Genomic DNA, 24,036 nt, shown 5'->3' with positions numbered 1-24,036 from the left:
TGTACCAACTCTAGCCCACAAGTCTTTAAAGCAAGTCTTGTTTGTTGATGTCCAAAAGAGAGGAAGAAAAACAATATGTAGTGTTTTGGTTTAATAGCTAATTCAATTAAATTTCAATTCAGTTTATTTATATAGAGCCGATTCACAAAACATGTCATCTCAAGGCCCTTTACAGTTCACCAGATCAAAGGTAAGCAATATCATTTATCCACTTCATTAATCCCTCTTATGGTATATTTCATGGTACATGTCCATAAAAACCATCTTACCCAGAGAATTTATATTGTAAATACACCCATTACCGCTAACATTTAGCATTAAGATTTTGTTTGTTTGTATAAAAAGCCACTTTACAGTTTTTACCCTATTTCTAATATTAAATCAGCCTTAAAGAGATACGCCGGTCTTTTTACATTGGCCCCTTGATTTTACATTATTACATCATGTTCTACTCACCCATATAAGTTTTGTGTCATTTGGAGCCGTTCTGAAGATATTACGTTAGGTTATGTCCAAGTAACGTCTTCCTATGGGCAACGAGTTGAAGGCACAAACTAAACTGTTCATAATTTATTATTTATGGTACACCAGCTTTCATAACATGTAGGCGAATTACTGTCCCCCAGACAACCACAGCTATATATTTTATATTTAAATGTTTTAAAAACAAAGCGGCGCGTGTATGACGTCATCCGCGCATGCGCACTGGAGTCGTAACAGGAAGCCCGGGCCACAGCCAGCTACGCTCTACCCTTTCCATTCATTGAGCTAGCTAATCTGAATCGTTCAATTCCACATTTAGAGTTTTACTCTGAATTATTGTCCAGGGTAAGACCCATTTGTGTCCAAGCTTTAGGTTCCAGACAAATGTACTGAGCGTTTATTCCTCCTAATACTGTTAAAGTACGGAAAGCCTGAGTTCCTTTAAATCAAGACTAAAAACACATTTGTTTAGGATTGCCTTCCACTGTTCTAGTTAAACAGTTCAACTGAAACATCATTAGTCCAACTTTTTTATTTTCTTTAGTCCAACTGTTTTTAATGTTCTTTTTTGTTTCTGCATTTTTTATTTATTTTTTCCTACTTGCTTTGATTCTGTTTTATTTTCCTATATTTTAATCATGTAAAGCACTTTGCATTGTCTTTGTACTGAATTGTGCTATACAAATAAATTTGCCTTGCCTTGCCTTATACATCTATTTTGTAAACTGCATCAGCTTTCATGTTGCCTGTAGGTTATCACTCCTTCTTTACCTCACGTTGACTTAGCAGCTTGTGGCAGCATCTTCAGAAATGTAGCTTTCATTCTGGAGTTGATATGCTCATTTTATAGCAAAGCAAATTCATCTCTGGGACACAGAAACATTCTCCTTTTCAAATGATATGAGGGTTAGGTGGTTATAGTTGCACAGCATTGCTTAAATTAATGAATGAGACGCTTTCAGGCATCTGAAAATTGTACCTAATGATTAAACCCAACTTTTCAAGGTCTATAATTCTTTCCCTGTTTTTTCTTAATGTCGCAAAGGGAAGCAAAATGCGTTTCTTTAAAATACACCCACATGTGTACATCCTTTCAACTTAAAAGTTGTATCAGCTCATTCTCTATGTATATTCAAGGCTGCCAAGACAGCTAATCTCTCCCTCATTATTTTGACATGCAGAAAATAAAAACAATTGTGGCACCTGGCCTAAAAGAAGAAAAGCCTACTTAGATTTAATGTAAGAGTTAAAGAAAAGTACATGAATAGTTGTTTTTTTTTATTTTAATGTTCTCAGTAAGATAGCAGAGAACAGAGTTAAACTTGTTGAGTACTGCAAATAGTTTCGGCACCTATTTCAGTCTGAGGAACAACTATAATCATCAGAGCAAGGACATCAATCGAACAATCCTATTTTAACGAATTTCTTAGCTACAGAAGCCATTTGTAGATGGAACAACAGCAGCTGCTTAGATGTCAGTAATTAGGATCCTCTGGAGAGGAGACGTAGTAATTAGATGACAGTCTGACTTTTACTGCTTCGCTCGCATTGACCCCTCACACCCCGACCAGCTGCAGTCTGATCACCCCTTAGTGAAAAGACCACAGGGTTAGGGTCAATTCATACAACTTCATTATATTTAAGAGGTAATTCTTTTATTTCCTGTTGCAACAAAAACTTGATGTTTTTGTTTTTACAGAAGGTTTAAAGAGAAGTAAGGAGGGAAAGATTGAAGAGAAATTGGAGAAAAAAAAAGAGGGGAAACAGAAAGGAGAGAATTATCTTGAGTAAATGTATGAAACACGTTTTTTAATGGGTTTGGCTGTGAGAACAAAAACAGTCGGCTGAAGAATCTCCTTCCATGTGGACCTTAATATTAGCTCAAGGTTACACCTGTAGCATAATTTTTTTCCTTAAAGTAATAGTACACCCAAAACATGATTAGCCTTCATTTTCTACTCACCCCCATGCTGAACAACACTCTGGAGTACTTTTTTGATATCTCAAATGCATCTGGAGATCTGGGAGGCTTCTTGCTGTCTGCTGACATTCAAATAATGGAGGTCTATAGTGACAGAGACAGAAAGGTCCATAAAAGTCCACAAAAAACGTGTCAATATTCCTCCATACTGCTCGTCCAATGTATTCCAAGTGTCCTGAGTGGGTAGCGTCCATAATTTACTCGAAACGAAGTCATTTAGAATGTTTTTAGAGCATAAACAGTAGTGTATAGGATTTCCTAAAAGCGCGTTCACCGAGTCTACGGAAACCGCGGCAGACCGAACCAGATGAAAGTGCGCATTCAGCTCGGAAAAGAACTCATGCTCTTCCTCAACACTGAAGTCCTCAGACATTTTTCTTTCGTTGTTTCTTTCTTTGCACAGGTAAACAGCACATTTCTTCTTCTACGCTTGCATTAACGGCAGAGCAGACGCTGAATGCGCACTTTCGTCTGGTTTGGTCTGCCGCGGTTTCCGTAGACTCGTGAACGCGCTTTTAGGAAATCCTATACACTACTCTTTATGCTCTAAAAACATTCTAAATGACTTCGTTTCAAGTAAATTCTGGACGCTACCCACTCAGGACACTTGGAATACATTGGACGAGCAGTATGGAGGAATATTGACACGTTTTTTGTGGACTTTTATGGACCTTTCTGTCTCGGGCACCATAGACCTCCATTATTTGAATGTCAGGAGACAGCAAGAAGCCTCCCAGATCTCCAGATGCATTTGAGATATCAAAAAAGTACTCCAGAGTGTTGTTCAGCATGGGGGTGAGTAGAAAATGAAGGCTAATCATGTTTTGGGTGTACTATTCCTTTAAAGTTGTAGGGAAGCGGCTGTTCAAACCGTTGCATTTCGGAATTTTCGCGAGTGGTGCCCGACTTTACACGAGTGAATAAAGTGAATCTGATTGGTCGATATTCAAGGGGGTGGGATTGTTGTGGCGGAAGGTTCTGAAGCAAGTTTGGTTGTGGCCGGTTTGTCAGAAGCATCTTGCTAACCAGTTAGCAACTTAGTGCTGCGAACTTAGTTGGTGACTTAGAAAAGACGCTGTCAAGGAACGCTATGGACAGCGGAAACATGCAAGAGGAGGAGAGTTTAGTGTCGGAGGTCGTGGATGAGTCTCCTCCGTCATCCATTTTTTATTTAGAGGAGGAAAGCGGGGACGAAGATGTTGTGGAAGAGGACGCCAGAGCGGCAGAAGCTTGGTTTGGTGTAGAAGGCTTCCAGCCATACATGTTTGAGCCCTTGCCTCGCAAAGCTGCCAGTTCTGTTAGCTCTATGCCTGCCGAAGACACAGACGTCCATCCTCGTGAACACTGGGACGGAACTCAAGGGGAAAGGAAATTATTCTTATTTCAACTGTTGCGTATATTAGCTGCAAAATATGAATCAAGATGCTATGACTGGAAAAATTTGATTGACAGATGACCTTTGATATGTGATTGGCCGAATTTAGGTGTACAAGCTGACGTATAACTAACTGGCCTGCATAAGATAACAAAAAAAACAAAACACAGATTTTAAGACAGGTTTTTTTTTTTTTTTTATAGAAATTTTCTACATTTTGGGATGACATGGTCTGATAAAGAATACATTTATATACATGTTTTAGCCAGAATAATTTGAAATTTAAATATGATTACCCCACGACTTTAATATCAGTTTATAACTTATGGTTTGTGTTATAACCTCAAAATATGATCTGGATGGTGCTTATTTTAATCATTTTACTCATATCCTTCTATTTTACCTTTAAAAATGAATATAAAGTGCATTAAAGGCACAATTTATCAATATTACCTTTTAAGGATATCCTAAGATTTTCATTTCGATTTCAATTTTAAGAACACCCTCAGAGGTGTTATGACTAAAAACTTATCAGAGAACAAGTTATAGGAAAGCACTTTCCAACTCTGTGAGAAATGATAAATAAGCTTTGTGCACTTGATAAGTTATCAACTAAAGGTTTATTTCCAATAGATTCATTAGTTAAAGAGAGAATTGCCTGAGAACAGTTTACAAATAATAAAACCGCAAAATTTCCCAGAATTTTTCACATAAGACCAATAAAAACATTTATTGAACAGAAATATTTTGTGGTTTATATAATTCTGGCAATGAAACTTCCCAGCTGTTGAGTAGACCAGGTGTTATCTAAAAATTCATGTCAAAAAAAAAAAAAAAAAAACAGGGCCAAAAAATATTTTTTTCTCTTTAATGAATAAAGAATAATAAAAATATATTTATCTATTGAATAAACCAATGTATATTATTAATATGGATTTATTTTTTTGACATTAAACATATATAGAAAAAATATCTACTGTAATTCAAAAGGAACTTATTCAAAAAATAAACATATCTAGTAATGACTTAAATGCTATATCTAATTATACAATTAGCAATAATCATTAGTTTAATCATTTTATGATACATGTTATTATTTAATAATCAATAAAATAAATAAATTGACCAATCAATTATTTAATGGAACATTTAATGCAGCATTCACATCGATTGTTGTATTATTTACCTTTATCAAATTTTGTCCTATTTTGCCCTCCATACACCTCAAGAGGTAAAATCAAAATGATTCTAAGAAAATAATGTTGTGATAACCTAATAAGGTTCTAAGGAGGTGGTTACTGACTGCAGCCCCCCAATTAGGAACCCCTGCAGCGGTTGCTAACTCTCTTTAAAAAAAGGGCGGAGCTTCAGCACCTGGCTGTTCACTAAGGGTTCTGTCCAAATACATAAAAAAAATGTACCTGTAAATAAAGGGTTTGAGGGGAAATCCAAAGGTGAGGAGCACGGTGAGGTGCTTCCAGAGCTGCAACACCAAGATGTGAAAATCAAGTTCCAATAATCTGGAGAAAAGTAAAGAGGAACCAGATTCCCTAAAAAGGTCCAATTAGAGTGTCCTCTGCTGATGGCAGCTTTTGCACCTTTTTCCAACGGATAATATGGAAAATACTTTTCTTGGCTTAAACTCCTTAATGAGGCCGTCACTGAATGCCGGGAATCTGTGAGCTGCGCTGATGCAGCTGAAGCATTCCTCTGTTACAATGTTCTTAATGTTCTTGTGGAAGTTTTGGGTTTCATTAGCTGTAAATCAGAACAATCAAATCTGCATATACGTTTCCCCCTTTAATTCAATTACCAAGAAATAGGAACTTTTCAATGATACTGCAATTTATTACTCAACTGAATAAAACAACCAGATCCAGCAGCTCCTCTATTTTAAAAACAAGCTGACAACGGTTTGGTCGCCAGAAAACGATTTTCAAGTTGCAATTAAAAGAAAAACGGACCTGTGTTTCAAAATAAAATAATGAAAACAAACTGCTAAGTCAAATAAAACTACCTTCCCCCTGCTAAAGACCATTTAATATAAAAACCCCAAGATATATATACCCCCTCACATAGCACTTCTGGTGAACATCAGCAAAATAAAAGCACCTTTCTTTTGAAGTTTTCAATTTTTAAAGAATAAATCCAAACTACTGGCTTCCTGGGCCAAAAAAAACAATACATCACTTTTTTTCAATGCAGCATAAAATAAACACATATAAATCTTTAAATACAAATCTTACCTTGTTGGGGAAAAAAGAGAAAATTATAAATATCACCAAGCTAGTTGGTGAAATCCAAAATGACCAGAGGATTATTTCTGAGCCTCTTTTTCTTTATTTGACTCAATGTGTTGCTATAATATAGTTGAATTAACACGGAGAGAAAAAGACTGATAGCAGGAGAAGGCATGGAGCAGGCGGGACTCAGAAATCCCTCCCACCCCGTTCAATGCTCCTCTGCTCCCTCTCTCCCCTTCAGGCGCCGTTTTTCCTGCCTACTGCTAATCTGAAGCTTTAATGCAGTCAATTCTCCACTTCATTCATTATTTCCTGTTTCCACACAATTTAAATGCAGAAATCAAAACATTCTTTTTTTTGAACTCATTAAAATACAAACATTAGGCCTAAGATTATGAGCATGTGTCCAATGGTCTGATGGTTATCTGTTTACAGGTGAAACGGTTCTGACTCATTACGGTACAGAGTCTAGAGTGGGGCTCTATTATCTGGCACCAACAATCCTGTTTTTAAAATGTATTTTTGTATTTATTTATTTTTTTTAACATCAGGCCATTACTCCTGCAAAGGCAAGAAATTTCGGACATTGTATATTAACATGAGGAGTATGGATTGCAGCTAATGTTTTTTTACACGTCTGGTTTTGAGCCAACAGCTGCATTATGGGGGGAATTCTGTGTCATCATTGTTTCATTCAAAGAATTCATTTTACAAATGGAAATGTGAAAAAAAATGCAATCTAAAAAATTAAACTTTCAAAAATTAGTAATGAAAAAAAGGTTTTGCGATTAATTTTCGTGTTTTCTTAGCTTTTAGTTTTTCAAAATATTTTTATTGTATTTTAATAAAAAATGTAAAGAATTTTCTTTTTTACTGTTTTTTAATTAATTTATTTTTTTACATATTTTAGATTTTCATGTCTTTTTCAGACTGAGTTTTATGAATTTCATTCCTCTTAAACTGCATTTCACAGCTCCCAATTTCATTCTCTTCTCATTATTTTTTTTTTTTACTTTTTTGGAATCACATTCTCTTCACGTCTAACCCAAAACAAACACTCGCTCTATGCCAATAAAAATGTTGTTGCCAACATCCACGCAGACCAATAAAAATGCATCTACGCTCCTCACTCCAGAGGAAAACCCGCCCCCAGAAGTGGGCATGTTATTGTAAAACACAGTAAAAAAAATAAAATAAAAAAACTATTCAAAACGAATGCTATTGGTAAAGGTCGATCTGAAAAAGAGAAATTTGAAAAAAAGTTTGAAAATGAAGAAAAATTTGTAAAATAATTTTGAAAATTGTAAAATAAAAAAATAAATTGTGAGATTTTTTTGCTTGCAACATTAACGGAACGTACTTCACTCCATATGTTTCTGAGGCCTTGCTTCCTGTCAAAGTTCAGGTTATCCTGGTTGTGCACTTTTTTCTTTCATTTTTTTCCTTCCACTGAATAGACATTAATTCCCTGTGATGAAGTGCTCTGAAAACTTAGCATCTTAAACAATGACCTTTTGTGTCTTTTGACTGTCAAACTGCAGGCCAGTCCCATGACTGAAATCAAGAAAGGATGGTTCTTGCTTTGAACCCAACCATCCATCCATCCATTGTAAAAGAAGCATATTTTAAGCAAGGATGAAGAACCTTTGGGAATCAGTTGGAAATGTTAGTTTACATTTAGTTTTTTTGTGTTTCCAATAAAAAAAAAAATTCCCATAAATTTTATCTGTAGATGGAAGAATGTAAAGAAAGGAGTCAGATCTTCTAATTTCCAGACAGCTGTTCTCAACCCAACTCCTTGTCTATAAACTGCAGCAGGTGATACAAACAACGCCTGCTAAAGCTAAGTCAGCTTAAGGGACACAAGAAGGTAACAACTTGATACTGAGACAATGGGGGAGTATGAAATGCTTGGGATATATTTCTGTAAAAGTAGTTTATATGACGGGAAAGCTTGTGACAACTCAGAGCAGCTTCATTTGCAAACATTTATTCAGCAAAAAATAAATAAATACAATCAAAATGGAAATTAATTACACACAGGAAATATTGCAGTACATTCTGTAAAATGTTTAAACACCAAGAGAGGTCAAACTCAACCAGTGTGTCAGAGTGTAGTGAATGCAAACAGATGATGAAGTGCTTACCTCTCGGAGCTGAACCCTCACTTTGTTGATGGCTTTCAACCAACGAACTCTAGATGGGGAGAAAGGCAACGCCGGGCCTCCATCATGGAATCTATGATGAAGAGGCAGCATCATCATCACAACCATTCCACCTTCAGTTTAAGACAAACCGACTGCAACTGTCAACAAAATCGTTACCTTTGGGGTTTAGATGCTTCTTTTTCCGATGCGTCGCTCTTTAAATCCCGTATTAATCCAGGGCACTGGACATCCTCGTCCTTCTTACTGCCGGTTGAGTGCCCGTTGGTGGGGAGATGTCCAGTGGGGCGAGGTTGGCGGTTAGTGGAGGGATGTAAGCCGATACTGTGGTAGGAGTGGAAAGACTCTTCCAGTTCAGACCCTCCAGTGCTCTCATGGCCAGTCTCACTCAGCTGTGAGCTAGTCTGGCTCAGGTTCCCCGATGACCCGTAACGATTACTTTCCTCTGGACTACAGATGTAGAAAAAGGTATGAAAAATATTCAGAAAATGACATTTGTAATTTTTCTTTCTCTAAAACTAATCAGATTAGCAGGGGTTGTTAAATTATAGTAGTTTGATGTTTAATATCTAAATCTTAAAACAATTCAACTTACTTATAAATTCCACTTACCTGCTAAAAGCCTTGTGCATAAAAAGTGAAACTTTAACAACTATATTTTTTTAAGGACCAGCTGCCTTAAATGAGATACCCAACCTTGCTGCTGTGGGTTGGAAAAATGAAACATTATATTGCATTAATACCGCACTGTTATTGCGGTGAAAATAATTAAAGGTTTGTAAACAATCTAAATAAATAAAAGATTATTTCATGATAATTAAATCTGCTTATTTTCTTGCTGATTTTTAAGTAGACAATTCCAGAAAAAGTGCTGAAGCACAAATGGGTACAGAAATATGCAGAGATAATCTGCTCAAAGTCATCACACCTATTTCATTTAAGAATAGACATAATTTTTTTGGGATAAAACACAGATGAAGCACAATAAAGAGGGCAGCAGAACATCAAGTTGGAAGCAGGTATTTATGTACACCTTATAAAAAGACAGTCCAACATTAAATAAGACTTTAATATTTTAGATCAGTTAGGAGTAAAAAAATATGATTTACTACCTGCCAGAATAATGTGAGAAAAATATGAAGCTCAAATTAAGCTAAAATGGGGTCAAAATTACTTTAAAAATAAATATAAAGGAAAAAACGAAGTCTGAAAGCAATAGCCAGGAAGTTAAAGATTGGATCACAAATGGGTCTCAAAGTGGCTTAAGTACAAAGTCGGTGTTTTGTAAAGACTTAAAGTACTGATCTCAGTTTTACTAAAACATTCTTTGCAAAGCTGTTATTTATCTTATTTGTTTAAGTAATATGCCTGAACAATTTGGGTAAAATCCCAGCAAACTATTGTAGGAACCCAAAACCTTCAATCAAAAAAGGTCACCTTAGACAACTATTCTACCAAATACTTAATCAATACCAATACTAGAAGACTGCAACCATATATACTTAAACTTCTGGGTTTAAATAAAATGAAAACAAAACAAAAGAAATAATCCTATTATTCTGGCATTTAGCAACCATTATAATAGCAGACCCCAAACAAGAAGTCTGATTTAATGTCAGAAAGTCAGGGAGAAAATACTACACACTCTTACTGTGAAAACAGTTTCAAATCAGAACTCCAATATCAAACTATTGTCTTAACAGTCTTGACAAAACAGCAATGGGATTGTCAAATACAGGAATAAATCAATCCTAATCATTTCCCATCAGTCCTCTTATTCCATACATTCACATATAGAATAAAATAATTTGGAGTTCTGTTTTGAGAGGATAGAAGAAAGTGTACTAATCTAGAGACAATGGACTGTAGAGCTGGACAGGGAATACATTCTCATAAGCTGTCAATGCAGCATAATTGGTAAAGGGGGTACCACTTATTATGCTTTTACTAGCCTTTTCTCAATCAATAGATCCATCTTGGATTGGTTGTCCAGCTGCACTCCTGCGGCAGAACCTGCAGAGGGGTCTGTTTCTACAAGCCTTTCCTTGTCCATTAGGGTCTGGGATGCTGAAGGATCTACATCAGGAGTGGAGATGCAAATCTGTGGGTTTGCTAAGCCATCTGTAGAACCACCTACCAGTTCGGTTTTATGGGGATCAGCTGTTGAAGCCTTTAGTGCACTATTTGTTTGTTCGTTTGTGGGCTTGTTGATAGATTGGGGTTGAGAAGTTGTAACTTGGGAAGCTTTAGACTTGGGTGGCTCCGTCTGCCATGGAAAACTTATTTTTGCCCCAAATAATGATGCTGCTAGCTCTTGTTTCCCTGTAGCAGAGTTTTCTTCCTGAAATAGGGATCCAGAAAAGGATTTTAATCCTGAAAATAAGCCACTGCCGCCTTCGGTTGGAGGTGATGATGAAACTACGGATGGATTTGCGGGTGAAAATAACGATCCAAGAGATCTTCCTGTCTCAGCCTGGCCAGATATTAAACCCAAGAAGGATTTAGTTGGAGGCTGTTCAACTTTACAAGAAGACTCATCAGTTGGGGTAGCTGTAGTTTTACCTAACTGCAGAGGAATAGATTTCACGGTTTCATTACTGTTGGGTTCTTCTTTAATGAATATTGGTTTCTCGTGCATCACATGATTATCTGCAGTTGTTTCTTGCTCAATGGTTTCTATTTGGCTGGTAAGGTCTTTTGAAATATGGATTGACTCACTTGCAACCCCAGAATCTTTGTGACAAGATGCTTCAGCAGCAAGTTCCTTACTGCTAATTACCTCTGCTTCAGTTGTTTCATGAGAATCACTCTCAGAGATACATGGCATAACCTCTGGTAAAACATTTTCATTTTCAAACTCTGAACCCAGTTTCGCAGCTGTGGTAGCAGTTTCAGCAGTTGCAGAGGTAGCAGTAATTAAAGATGCAACTTTTGCAGTTGTACCAGTACTGGTAGCTGTAGCTGTAGCAGTAGTTGTAGATGTAGCGGGAGTTGTAGTTGTAGTGGGAGCTGTAGTTGTAGCGGGAGCTGTAGTTGTAGCTGGAGCTGTAGCTATAGCAGGTGCTGGGGGAGTAGCACACTTTGGCTTAGCAGACTCGGATTCAGATTGTTTAGGTGGTTGCCTCAAACCACCAAACAGAGATCCACCTATGCCTCCCAGCAATGAAGCTCCAGTTTCTGTTCCTGTAGCCTGTCCAGCAGAGCCACCAAACATTCCTCCAAGCAGAGAACCACCTGCCTGGGAAGTCATTCCTGCCCCTGTTCCTCCAAACATCCCACCCAGCAAAGATCCACCACTTGAGGCAGTTGATGGTTTAGCAGCAGATCCTCCTCCAAACATGTCACCTAATAATGATCCTCCAGTAACGGGTGTTGTGGTCTTCAGGCCAGGCTGTGGAGTAGCTCCTTTAAAGAATCCCCCAAGTAAAGAGCCCCCTGTTTGGGGAGACGCTGACTGAATATTAGACCCTCCAAAAATCCCCCCTAACAGTGATGCCCCAGTTTGACCAGTAGAACCTGTTCCAAATGGCAAGTTCTTTTGCTGCTGCTGTGCCTGCTGAGGTACTTCGGAAGCAAGAGATGCTGGTTTGAACAATGAAGACATGAAGCCGGTTACAGCGTCAGTTGCTGAATCAATAGATGACTTTTCTGGTTCAGGCTGGGTCTGGACAGCAGGACTTACTGGCAAAGGCTCCACTGTTTCTGTTTCTACTTTATGTGGTGCACAATCTTGAGTTGCAGTACTTATAGGTTCAGATTGTGTTTTGGTGCAAAGTTCCAATTGTTTAGACTGATAATCTTCCATTGAAGAGGTTGGTTTTTCATTTCTTTGACAAACTAATTCATCTGTGATATTAGCGTCAGTTGTGGATACACTGATCTCAAGACTAGACTTCTTTTGTGGTTCCTTATGTTCAGTACATTTGGTAGAAGTATCATTTTCACCAGTTTCAACATACAACGATGGTTTGCTTTCAGAACCGTTTTGACTGGTTTCAGTAGGTGCACTAGCAGGAGCAGATCCACCAACTACTGAAAGCACAGCTTTACTAGAAGCAACATTAGTGCCATCTCCTGGTAAGGTGTCACCTGGAAAAGAGGAACCAGTGTTTGCTGGGGAGTGGGCAGTGTTGGCAGCTTGGGAAGATGATCCATCTAACACCCCTTCCAGTAAAGAACTTTTGTTTTGAGTTGCTGAATTGGACCCACTTGTCTGAGGCACTGTAGATGATGGTGCAGAGTTTCCAAAAAGTCCACCTAAAATAGAAGTCTGAGATCCAGCAAGCTGAGGACCAGATCCACCAAATAAGCCCCCAAGTAGTGATGGCCCTGTCTGTGGTCCTGTAGAATGAGGAATAGCACCACCAATCTTAGCAGGACTAACCTGGGGAACAGTTTGGGTAGCAGAGCCTCCAAATAAACCTCCAAGTAAAGATCCCCCAGTCTGTGAGGTGGTAGTTTGAGATGAAGACCCTCCAAACATTGCCCCCAACAGTGAGCCTACAAGCTGGGAGGAGGGCTCAGGGGAAGAACCTCCAAACATAGAGAATAATCCTTTGACTGGTGGCTCCTTGGAGCCTGAAGATGCTGGTAAAGATTCTGGAGGTAAAGGTCTTGTTTGGCTGCTGGGAGGTTCAGAGCTGGGTGTAGAAAATAAAGAAAGCAAACCTTTTCCCGGATCTTCTGAACTAAGTCCCACAGAATGAGGGGGAGGAGGGCCTGATCCAGTCAGAGTCGAAAATATACCAGGAGCTGAGGGTTCTGTAGCAGGTGCAGAATCCTTGGCTGCACTTCCTGAACTAGCTTGATTATTCATGCCAACACAATCTAATCTTAATGTTTCAGATGTAGCAACTATGGTCTCGTTCTTACTGGAGTTCTGGCTAGTTGAAGTAATGTCTTTTGGCATGGTAACATGCAGTTCAGTTGAAATATTGACGGATTTACTCCCTGAATCTGCTCTTTCTCGACAATGGCCACTAAAGTCAGATGTTTCTGATAATCCCTGTTTGGGTTCTTTTTGACCAACTAATGAGTTGGATGTTTCTTGTGCGGCTGACATAGTCGCTGGGGTAGAGGAAATGTTTGCACCAAAACCTGGTGTTGGGCCACTAAATAAGGAAAACAATTTTTTTCTCGGACTGTCATTCGAGCCAGATAAGCCTCCTAACAAACCTCCAAGAACAGAGGTGGCGGTCTGCTCTTGTGGTTGAGAGTGTTCTTGTGGCTTAGATTGTGTATGAGCATCCAGCTGTTGTTGAGTTTGTGACTGAGCAACTTTTTGCTGAGATGGAATGGTTGATGGCTGAGGCTGTTGATTGCTGGAATCACTGAACACTGAAAATAGTCCCTTCAGTGACCGTTCAGATGAACTTGTTGAACCAGGTACAATTCCCCCCAAAAAAGATTCTTTTTGAGGTTGAGACTGTTGGGTGCTTGTCCCACCAAACATGGATAGAAATCCTGTTGACGGAGGGTCTTTTAAAGGCAAGGTTGTCTTTTGTGATGTTTCAATGTCAGGCTTTGTATGGTTAGGTGGCTGGGGGGTGGTTGATCCTCCAAATATTGATAGCAATCCTTTACCAAATGTTTCTTGTTGAGGAGGTGGTCGAGGTGCACTTGATTGATGTGTTTGAGGTATGGGTTCTGGTTTAGGTGCGGCCTGTTGAGGACTTGACCCAGAAAACATTGAAAAGATAGTTTTACCAAATGATTCTTCCTGCGGCGCGCTAGCTTGTGTCTGTGATGTTGAGCTATCATTTGAGGATCCTACCAGGATATCTCCGATAGACAATCCAAAAAGTCCACCGGAAGCTTTAGTTTCTGTGTCCTGTTTTGTTTGCCCTTTAAGTGCTGGTTTGTTAGTTTCAGTACCTTTGGATAAATTAGGCGAGAAAACATCAGATATACTTTTACTTGGCTGAGATGTGCCGCATTGGTCAACTGTCTGCAGTTTTTCAATATCCTTTGATTTAGATGTAGATGAGAGTGAACCTTCTGTAACACTAGATCTCATTTGCTGTTTTTGTGTTGGCGGTGGGGAGGGCTCTTTACTAAATAAGCTACCGATTGATCCAAAGATATTTGACACACCTGTAGTCTCTTTATTTCCAGTGTTACTATCTGATAAGGAATTAGTACTCCCAGTCTTGCTTTGAAGATTAACAGATGACTGAGAATTTGTCTGACTATCTGGTTTAGTCTCATCCATGCCTACAGCAGACTTGAGAAAACTCACAAAGCCTCCCTGTGACTGTTCAGGTGTTATTTCAGCTTTTGTATCCAATGGCTTATCTGTTACAAGGATAGGCTGTGTTGGTTTATTAAGAGATTCTTTTGATGCAAAGGGTACGTTAAAATTGGGCTTTGTTGGGGGGGATGCTTGCTGTTCCATCGTAGTCTGACGTGAAAGTCTTGGTTTCTGTGAGGTCGTATTTGAAATTGTTAAGGGTTGAGTGCCTTCAGCAACTGAGGGAACTGTTGGTAAAATTCTACCACGTGATGTAGTTTGGCTCTGTATTTGTTTACTCTTTTCGATCTGGGTTACAACAGAAACAGAGTCTTCTTTAATAATCTTAGACTTAAGATTTTGGAGACCTGTTGATAGAATGTTTATAGTTTGTTTGCCCACAGCTTGATCTGAGTCCATATTCCCAGATTTTTTCAACTCCACTTGGGATGGTTTTGTCACAAAAGATATTATGGTGGAAATCTTTTTGACCTGCCGATTAGGCAATTCTTCAACTGAAGACACCCTTTTTCTCCAGTCATCCTCTGAAACATCATCTACATGTCTTACTGTCACAGCAGTAGAAGAACGCCGCCGTTGACTCGGTTGATAGCATTTGTAAAGACGCTGATGATGTGAATTGTCAGCAGAAGTAGAGTTTAAAGAAACAGAAACTTTCTGAGCAAGTAATTTTTTAACTTCATGGCTGTTCCAATAAAGGCTGGTGTGATCTCTTTTAGGACAAGAAAGATCAATAACATCTTGGCAGTAATCTGGATAGCCATAAGTAGGTTGTCTTGGGTCCATCCTCACTTTGTTTAACCTGTAGGATGTGCAATCCATCTGCTGTCCTTGAGACAGAAATGAATTTTCAAACATTTCAGAGAACTGCTCAAGATTTAAATTCATGATCTGGTTTCCTTTTCTATATGCAGCAGACAAATCCAAGGGAGCATTAAGAAGTTGAGGATCACCGTGGTTTTTGCCAGGAAGCCAAAGAAGTTCATCCTCATTGTAAAGTGGAATTTTAAAACCACAAACCAAAACCATTTCATTGTGCAACCAAGCACTGGGGAGACTATCTGGAGTATGGCCATTATCCCATGATTCACCTTCGGGTGTACAGGCATACACATATTCACCTGCTGCATCTGTAAGTAAAGCATAAATATATTCATGGTCTGTGTAAACAAAGTAGCCACAGTCCCCATCTTCTGCTGGCCACCACATTCCTTGCTCCAAAAGAGAAAGCCATTGCTGATACCATTCAGCATCTTCAAGGTACAGTGAGTCTTCTGTCTCACCAATTGCACCTGCTGAACAGTTACGGTTAGTATTATAGTGACTGTGGTGACTTATGTAATTCATGTCAGCATTTTGTATGTTTTCCCTTTCCATTGCATTCTGCCAGTTTGCTGAATAAGATAAGCTTGGTGCAGTTTCCTCATAATAACCTTCATGATAAAAGACCCCATTCAAGCTGTAAGAACTACCATCATTAAATGAATGTCTTCTCCCAAAATTTGCATTACCATGGTTAGTTGTTAAGTTTAGAGCAGCTTCCTTATTAAAGGGGCAGGTATTATTTCCTAAGTCATCATAACTGTTCCATAATTTTCTTTGGGGGTACAGGTATTCATTTCTTGGTCCTTCAACTGCATGTGATGCCATTTGTTTGTCATGGCAGGCAACATTTTGCCAAAGAGTATCATTCACTGACTGATTAATATCTGAATATCTACAATGAACTCTATATTCTGGCATACCTTCACAGTTTTGCTTGTACCCCTGATCTTCACCTTGAAGGTTGTAGTTTGAGGACTCATTCAGAAACTGCTGCCAAAGGGCGCTTTCACGGATCCACTGGTTCTCATCATATGAGGGACTTATCCCATACTCAGAAAAATTACTTTGGTAAAGGTTCTGATGTGCTCCCTCAAAGAAAGAAGGGAGGGTTTCACCTTTAAATGCCCCCGGGGTCATGACTGGAGAAACAGTACGGCTTTCCAAATGGTAGTGAATATTTCCTGTACTATAAGCCATTGGGTTATTTGATGAAAGTGAGTGAGAGTAGTATAACTGCGATAGATCGCCTGTGCTAAATGAGTAGTTTGTTGTCTGACTTTGAAGAGATCTTGCAAAAGCAGCTGATGTTCTCAGGTCTAAACTTCCATCATGAATTGCCACTGGTGTACTAAGTAAAGCATGTCTACTTTGTCCTGGATTCAGGTAGACAGGAGCTGATCTTTCCAACCTTTCATTTACAAAGTCTGTGGTAGTTCTTTTGATCAACTCTGAAGTTAAACCTGTTGTGTTGGTCAATGATGTCAGTTGCTCCGTACCCTTACCACTACTTTTTGTTTGACTATCACAGGGTTGAGCAAGGTTTTGAATCCTTTTATCTTTATCGATATTTTCTTGCAAGGAGGGTTGTTTTACATTGGGAAGAGAATGAAGTACACGGTTTTGGTGTGATAATGGCTTTGCGAATGGAGACATAGCGTCACTTGCTTGCATTGGTTTTTCTGCTGATTTTTGACAAGTCAGGTCTGTGCTTTCAGAGGATTTGGTTAACTTGTTGAACAACCCTGATATCACTCCTGATGGAGTTGTAGCCTCTATCTGTACTGGGGTATGATGGCTACCAGGTACTTTGACTTGATGATTTACTCGGGTCTCATGTGTGCTTGTCTGTGGCTTCTGCTGAATCCTATTTTCTGATGAAGATTTAAATAGTCCAGTGAATGGAATACTACTACTACGTTCTTGACCCGTTTCTGTCGTATTATTTTGAGGTGGACTTTGGCTAGAAATTCTAAAATCTTTTTGTCTTAGCTGTTCATGACTGGATTTAGTGAGGGGAATTTCATGCTGCTGTGCAGATGGTTGATTTTGTTTATCTATCCTCTCAGCTGAAGTAAATTTGAAAAGACCAGAGAAAAGTCCCCCTTGTTGTAATGGTTTCTGAAGTGGAACAGTTTGTTGTCGAGTAAAGCCTGGTTTATAGGTTTCTTGAACTTTTTCTTGCTGGCTCATTGTTCTGTTCTTCATACCCCCAAGAAGTCCTTGAGTTTTCTGTGCATCACTGGTTTGCTGGTGTTGATCACCATCTAGCTGAGGAGTTGCTTGCATATTCTCGGTTGAGGCCAATTTAAGGAAGCCAGAAAGTAAGCTTTTTGGTTTAGGATGTGTTTGCCGAGTTTCACCATATGTCTGCTGCTGCCCAGGATTACTGCCACTTATTACCCTTGGCTTTTCTGCTTCTGCAGTGTTCTGATTTTGTTGTATATTTTCTGTTGATGAAAATTTCAATAGCCCTGACAGAAGGCCACCTCTCTGTGGAGTGGTACAACTTTGTTGTGGAGGTGGATTGCTTGCCTGCTGCGGCAAACTGCAAGTCATGTCACTAGTAGACCCAAAATTCAGTAGTCCAGATAGCAGTCCTTGTTTGTGTTGATTAGAGTCCATTTGATGAATGCCTTCGACTGAGCTGCGTCTCAAAGGGGTTGTGCTGAAATGCTGTGATCCAGGCTGACTGGGGCTTTGAGACTGTGTTCCATGAGGAGCTCTTGTTGGTTTCTGATTTGAGGTATGTTGTTGGTCATTTGGCACTCTAGACTTCTGGTTTGAACCAGCAGGATTGGAGGAGGGATCAAACATGCTAGAAAACCAGCCCTTTTCAGTGTTTTGTTGTTGCATGGTAGAAGTAGAGTAGGCTGAAACTGGATTGTGACGTTCTTGTGGATAATTCTGTGCTGTCGCAGAGGCATCTGTGTCTTCAGTGGATGAAAACCCCAAAAATCCAGTAACTACTTTACCAGATTTGGGATTGACTGGGGGTTGGAAAGGTAGTTTAGTCGTACCACTTGCTGAGTGGTTCCCTACTGGTTTGCCTGGCTGGGGGTTCTCGTTAGCTCGAAACACTGGATATACTGCCACAGGGGGAGTGCTTTGAGGCACAATAGGAATGGCTGGTGGAATCAGGGAACTCAGTGATTTCCTAAAAGGGCTAAAAAACCCACTGTTTTGAGTCTGGAAGGTAGATCTTTGAGGTTCTGGAGCATTTTTATTTTGTTCTGAGCTCTCTGGATTTTGTTTCCAGCATAAATTCTCGTCATTTTCATGAGACGAACTTCCTAACCTGAGTGATTTCATATCATAATCATTGTCTCTCATTGACTGTTTACTTTGATAAATGGATTTATCAACCATAATTCTGTCTGGCTGAATATGTCCTTGGGAATATTTAGACTCTTCTTGCTTTGATTCAGCAGGGATACCACCTCCCCCACCTGAGAACAGCTTTAAAGGATTCAGTTTACCTAAGATCGAGTTTCCTGTCTCATTTTGGGGCTGAGTCAGGACCTCAGGTGAATGTTCTCCATTATTTCTTTGAGTTTTACCTCTTACGGCAGTTCCTGTTTCTTGAGCATCTGTTGTTTTGTTCTGTGGAGGCTGATAAGGCAGAGTGCTGAATGACTTTTTTGGAGAAGTTTCTACTGGAGATACAACTGCTACTGGAGCAGTGCTATTTGCCTTAGTGGGAATAAAAGACAGAAGCCGTGTTATTCCAGACTGCGCAGGTAGGGGAGATGATGGTTGGGGAGCTGAAGCAGGTTGTTTGAGGCCTCCTCCAACTTTGTCATTAATGGAGCAAAACAATGAGCTCATTGCATTTTTTACACCTGAAATACCCTGATCAGATTCAGCTTGGATTTGGGTTTCTCCTTTACAATCCTTTGAAACACTCTGCTCTTCTCCAAATGAATCCGTTCTATTACTACCTTGGGATGATAGCCTTGATTTGCTTGATTTAGGAAGGGATCCATATTTGCTAATTTCCTCTTCTTTTTCAGCAAGATATTCAGACACTGTTTCAACAAGACACTGCAGCTCATCCATCGGGTCAACATATTCATCGACCGGCTCCTCTACAGGGGAGAGTATTGCCTCAGAAGCCCATCCTCCTGTTTTAGATTTGCCACACTTCTTTTCCCGAAGTGTCTGGTCATAATCCGTGTAGCTCTCATACGAATGATGGTCCTTGCAAAGCCTTGCATTGTCTGAGTAGAAGTCTTCACCCACAAAGTCAATATAATGATCATCTTTAATAACGCCTGAAGGGTAGGGGGGATCCTTACCATTCTCAAATTCAAAGTCAAACCTTGCCCTCGGTCTACTATCATACCCTTTTTTATATGCTACATAATTCTCTAAAGTATTGTCAAGGTCGTTTTTGGCCCACATCCTTGTTTTGTAGAGAAGCCCGTCCTTGTGCGGCCTAAGGCAAGAAGAGGTTGTGAAATGCTCCTCTTCTTCCTGCATCTCTGCTACCCGTCGCAGAAACGGCTCCCCTTTTTTTTCCTGAAGCGGTGCAAAGTGAGAGACAGAGCTCTCTTCTCGCTGCTTATCAAGAAGTCCTCTCGGATCTGTTATTCTTTTCTTTCTCCGCCTGTCAATTGTGTCATACCCTTCGGGATATGTGGCAGCCCGCACTGTTTTGTGACTAACTGGCTCTCTTGCCGGCTGTGGGTAAGGTCTGCCCATTCGAAAGATTACGCTGTCTTCCTCTTCATCTAAGAAGTCACTCAGCCTGGGCTTTGATCGTCCTTTGTATTTGTTTTCCCACTCTTCAAACCCCATCCCAGAATCTACAGGTATAATTCTAACTCTTCCCTTCTGGTTTAAAGAGCTTTTAAAGGTAAAAGGAACAGTTTTAAAATAAAACATGGGTTTGGGAACAGTAAGGAAGACAAAAGGAAAGCAAATGGAAAAAAGAAAAAATTGAAGACAAAAAAAAGTTAGACAGTATGAATATTAAGAAGAAATGTACACAGGAAAACTGCATGCAATGATATAGAAATATAGAAGCATATTCCACCATTGTTGTGTATTTTATAGGTTCGTTATTCTGTTTTATGTTGGAAGAGATTAGGAGTCACTCTGTTTGCAAGAGCCTAAACTAGTTTAGACGTTGTCAAATCTCCAGAACAGCTGCCACATGTAACAGCTCCCTAAACCCTCTATTTCAATAGTCTCCATGGTGATGAAGCTAAACGACCAGCATATGACATTTAGTCCATAATTTTACAATTCCTAAAGAGAGCAGCCTGCATCAGCCGCTAACTTGCTCCCTGAGGGAGCGTCACAACGAGGCTTTCAGTTTACCAGATAATGAAAACCAAGAGCGAAAGCTTTTCAAACTACCAGAGTTTTAGCAACAGATTCTTAGAAGAAATGAAACAAAGACAAAGCTCTGGCTGCAGTCCCATCCTTTACCCCGGTTTTCTAAAGCAGAATTAGCCGGATCAGCTCGCTATCAGTGAGCACAGGCAGATTTGAGGCAGTCTCAGAATTTTATTAACCAATAGCATTTCTATCATTTTGTCCCATTCGCCATATCCTATGCCTTTTGAAGCAGAATCTTTTATATGAAGCCAGACTGGCAGAGGGCGATGACTGCCTGATTTGTTCCACTGTTAAAGGTAGAAGCGCTACATCTTAACCATTGCAGTGACTCTCTGTACTTTGGCAGCATTTCAATGGATTAGTATATCATTAAAAAGTTTGACGACTTTTATAGAAATGTTATGATCTACAAAACCACGGAAAAGGCTGCTGACTTTTGTTGAACAGACAATGATTGGTCACCACTATGCTGGCTATATCAGGTTACATCAATGGAAAGTTGAGTGGAAGAAAAAATGTTAATTCAAAAAGGGATAACATCCATGAGGAATGATCTGAAAGGAAGCCTATTTAAGAGTTGGAAAAAGAAAGACGAGATGTGAACTGTAGCTCAACTCAAGTATTTTAAGCCACACATTTAGGACTTTGAGAACTGTCCAATTCACTGTGTTAAGCGACGCCTGAGGCAGAAGTGTCTTACAAAGGCTAGGGAATAAAATGACTGGATTATTGCAGAGCAGTTTAGGCATTTAAAGTCTGAAGAAAAACAAGAGCCAATCTGCTGGAGGTCCACTCAGAGGTTTTTACAGGTAGTGATAATTTGGGGAGCCCTGCCATCTGCTGGTGTTTATCCACTGGTTCAACCAAGTCAGAAAAGAGGTTTAAACTAATATATAGAGGAAAATGAGTGACACCTGAGGGCTGGGATTGAACCTAAATTTCTTAACACCTCAGCAGACATTAATTCATGTAAATGGAGCCCCAACAAAGAATTGGCACATAGGATGTAAAATAAAAAATCATCTTCAGAAAGTCTACATTTATTAATTTAACATGCTGATAATTTTAAGGCTGCTGATGTTTTTTTCTCCTTCCACTCAACTTAACGCTCATGCAGTTTTCATCAGCACTGACCTTCAGTAGTTTACTGTGGAGGGAATTTTGTTTCATTGGGTTTTGTTGCAAACACATTTTGTAAATGGAGAGTTGAAAAACAAATGCAATTTAGGAATAAAACTTAGGAAAAAAAATGTTATCAAAAAGTTTTAAGAGTAAGATTTTATTTCAAATTAATTTTTTCTCCAAAATGATTTCTCATATTTTATTTTTTCAAGTGGTATTTTATTGAACACATTTTATATATTCCTTTTCTTTTTTAAACAAATTTCGTTTTTAGATTTAATTTTACAAACTAAAAATTTGAGTTTTACAGATCACATTCTCTCTACTTCAAGCCTAATATAAACGCTCCATCCTAATGCACAAAAAGAGCAATAAAAATGTTGCCAATGTGGAACCATATTTTCCCTCTGCCTATTTGTGAGATAAAATGTTTTGAGTTTGCCTGCCTGAATAGGAGTGCGTTCAGAGAAATCTTCTACCACCCTTTATGCTGTAATGTTTAAGGTAGGGGGGACAGAAAGCAGATGCCTCCCTACTCTAGACAAGGGTGAAGGGAAGGTCATAAGAGATAAGAATAAGTTCACACAGCCTCATTCATACCGTGAACAGAAGACAGTTGTTGTGGAATGTTTATCTGTCCAGTGAAAGAAATATCAACCTAACAGGGAGTAGCCCTGATGAACTCAAGTTGTTTTCCTGCAAATCTTCAGATCTTTATGCAGGGGGTGGGTTCGTTCCCCTGGGGGGAATGTGTGTTTGTAAGGCATAAATGTATGTACTAACATGTCTGAGTCAGAGAGAACTCTCTCTTCGTCCAAGGACGTTAAATAAATTTGAATAATATATCTTGTAAGAAATGTCTTCCCCTCAGTTTCCAAACTTCACACCAACATCCATGCAGACCAATAGAAATAGAGTCTCTGCCCTCCAGAAGCCTCAGGAGTGAAGTGGAAGTGATCTTTTAAATGCAATTTAGTAGACAGAATGTAATTTCTAAAACTCAATCTCAAAAACAGAATTTTTGTCTGTAAAGTTATTGTAGAAAAAAAATACAAATTAAAACAAAAAAAAACAAAGTTATTTTCAAAACTTTTTTTGAGTAAAACTTTTTTCAACACTTCATTTCAGTAATGGAACATAATCCATATTATTCTTTCAGTTCAACGAGTTTCATGTTAGCAGTCTTTCCCCTGAAAAGGGCATAAAATCACATTTCTTCTAAAATAATATCCTTCAGGTTTTTATCTTGTTTTAATTCTTTCAAGACCAAAACATTTTTTTTTGTCCTCTTCCAGTTGAAGCGATGAACAAGAAAATTAAAAAATAAAGTATGCTTACCTACATTTCTATAAATAATTACTTTTTGAACTAAATTAATAAATTATCCTTTATGTCATAATCTAATTTGCTAAGATTTAAATCAAAAACGCAGAAATTTGACGTCTTACAGAAAGTGAGCGATGATAATATTTTTTTGATCATCATGCAAACCAATTGTTTTAAAATCATAGCACAGGACTTAATTTTTTTGTGATTTTCTCTCACATTCGAATGTCTAAAAGAATCCCTCGCTGACTGAATGGGTGTTTTTCAGGGACACCGTTTATACCCAGCTCTACCTGCTTCCTCTCTGGTCCCTGTAGTCCAGATCCAAACTGTGGACAGAGTCGGTGCAGCAGTCCGGCAGCTGCTGCGGACGAGGCCCCATGGGGAACTGGTGCATGGAGGAGTTAGGCTGGGCCGTGGTGTGGTACCGCGGCGGCAGACTGTTGCTGGTCTCACTGCGGTAGTCGCTGTCCCTGTCGTCCACGGCACTGTCCTGGTCATCCAAAGCTGCAACAGGACGATAAACGATAAGAGAGGAAGACTTTCAGAAGCTCCACGTGTCTATATGTGAGAAAAAAGTCAGGAAGTGTTTTATTTGGACTTTTTTTAAAATCAAGTCTGAGGTGATGAAACGGGCTCAGCAAAGGAAAGTGTTTGGGGATGCGGACAAGCACATCTGAAAAGGTATGCGGGTCCGGTTGCCACCATGGAACAACGAATCAAACAGCAGGATATGTCGCCGACAGGCGGCGTCTGCGTTCATCTGCAAAGACTTTAACCTGTTTTTGATTTATAATAGCAGGGATGAATAAGGAACTGGTTGTTAAACAAGATTCTTAGATGCAACAATACCCAAAAAAAAAGGATTTAGGAGCAAATCTTTAACAAAAATGTAAAACAAATAAATAATAAAGGAGCTGTAA

The 24,036-nt window shown here is 39.1% G+C and overlaps 1 protein-coding gene across 5 annotated transcripts in view; it reads right to left on the bottom strand.

The window, feature by feature from the left end:
- Nucleotides 1-24,036, bottom strand: part of LOC119791463 (protein unc-13 homolog B-like) — a 150,807-nt gene that overhangs the window by 69,798 nt on the left and 56,973 nt on the right. For 4 of the 5 annotated variants that reach the window (XM_038297573.1, XM_038297575.1, XM_038297578.1 and 1 more), the window contains exons 8-11: nucleotides 23,407-23,620; nucleotides 10,200-20,168; nucleotides 8,407-8,697; nucleotides 8,230-8,320 (exon numbers count right to left, since the gene is read on the bottom strand). In XM_038297573.1, coding sequence (XP_038153501.1) covers nucleotides 8,230-8,320; nucleotides 8,407-8,697; nucleotides 10,200-20,168; nucleotides 23,407-23,620 — 10,565 coding nt within the window. The remainder of the gene's footprint in view (nucleotides 1-8,229; nucleotides 8,321-8,406; nucleotides 8,698-10,199; nucleotides 20,169-23,406; nucleotides 23,621-24,036) is intronic. The other variant, XM_038297577.1, reaches the window with a different exon arrangement.

This window comes from Cyprinodon tularosa, unplaced genomic scaffold, assembly GCF_016077235.1.
Source record: "Cyprinodon tularosa strain WSP-4 unplaced genomic scaffold, ASM1607723v1 ctg391, whole genome shotgun sequence".
Taxonomy (NCBI): Eukaryota; Metazoa; Chordata; class Actinopteri; order Cyprinodontiformes; family Cyprinodontidae; genus Cyprinodon; species Cyprinodon tularosa.
Note: the sequence above shows the minus strand (reverse complement) of the source record. Positions and strands in the feature narration are given on the sequence as shown.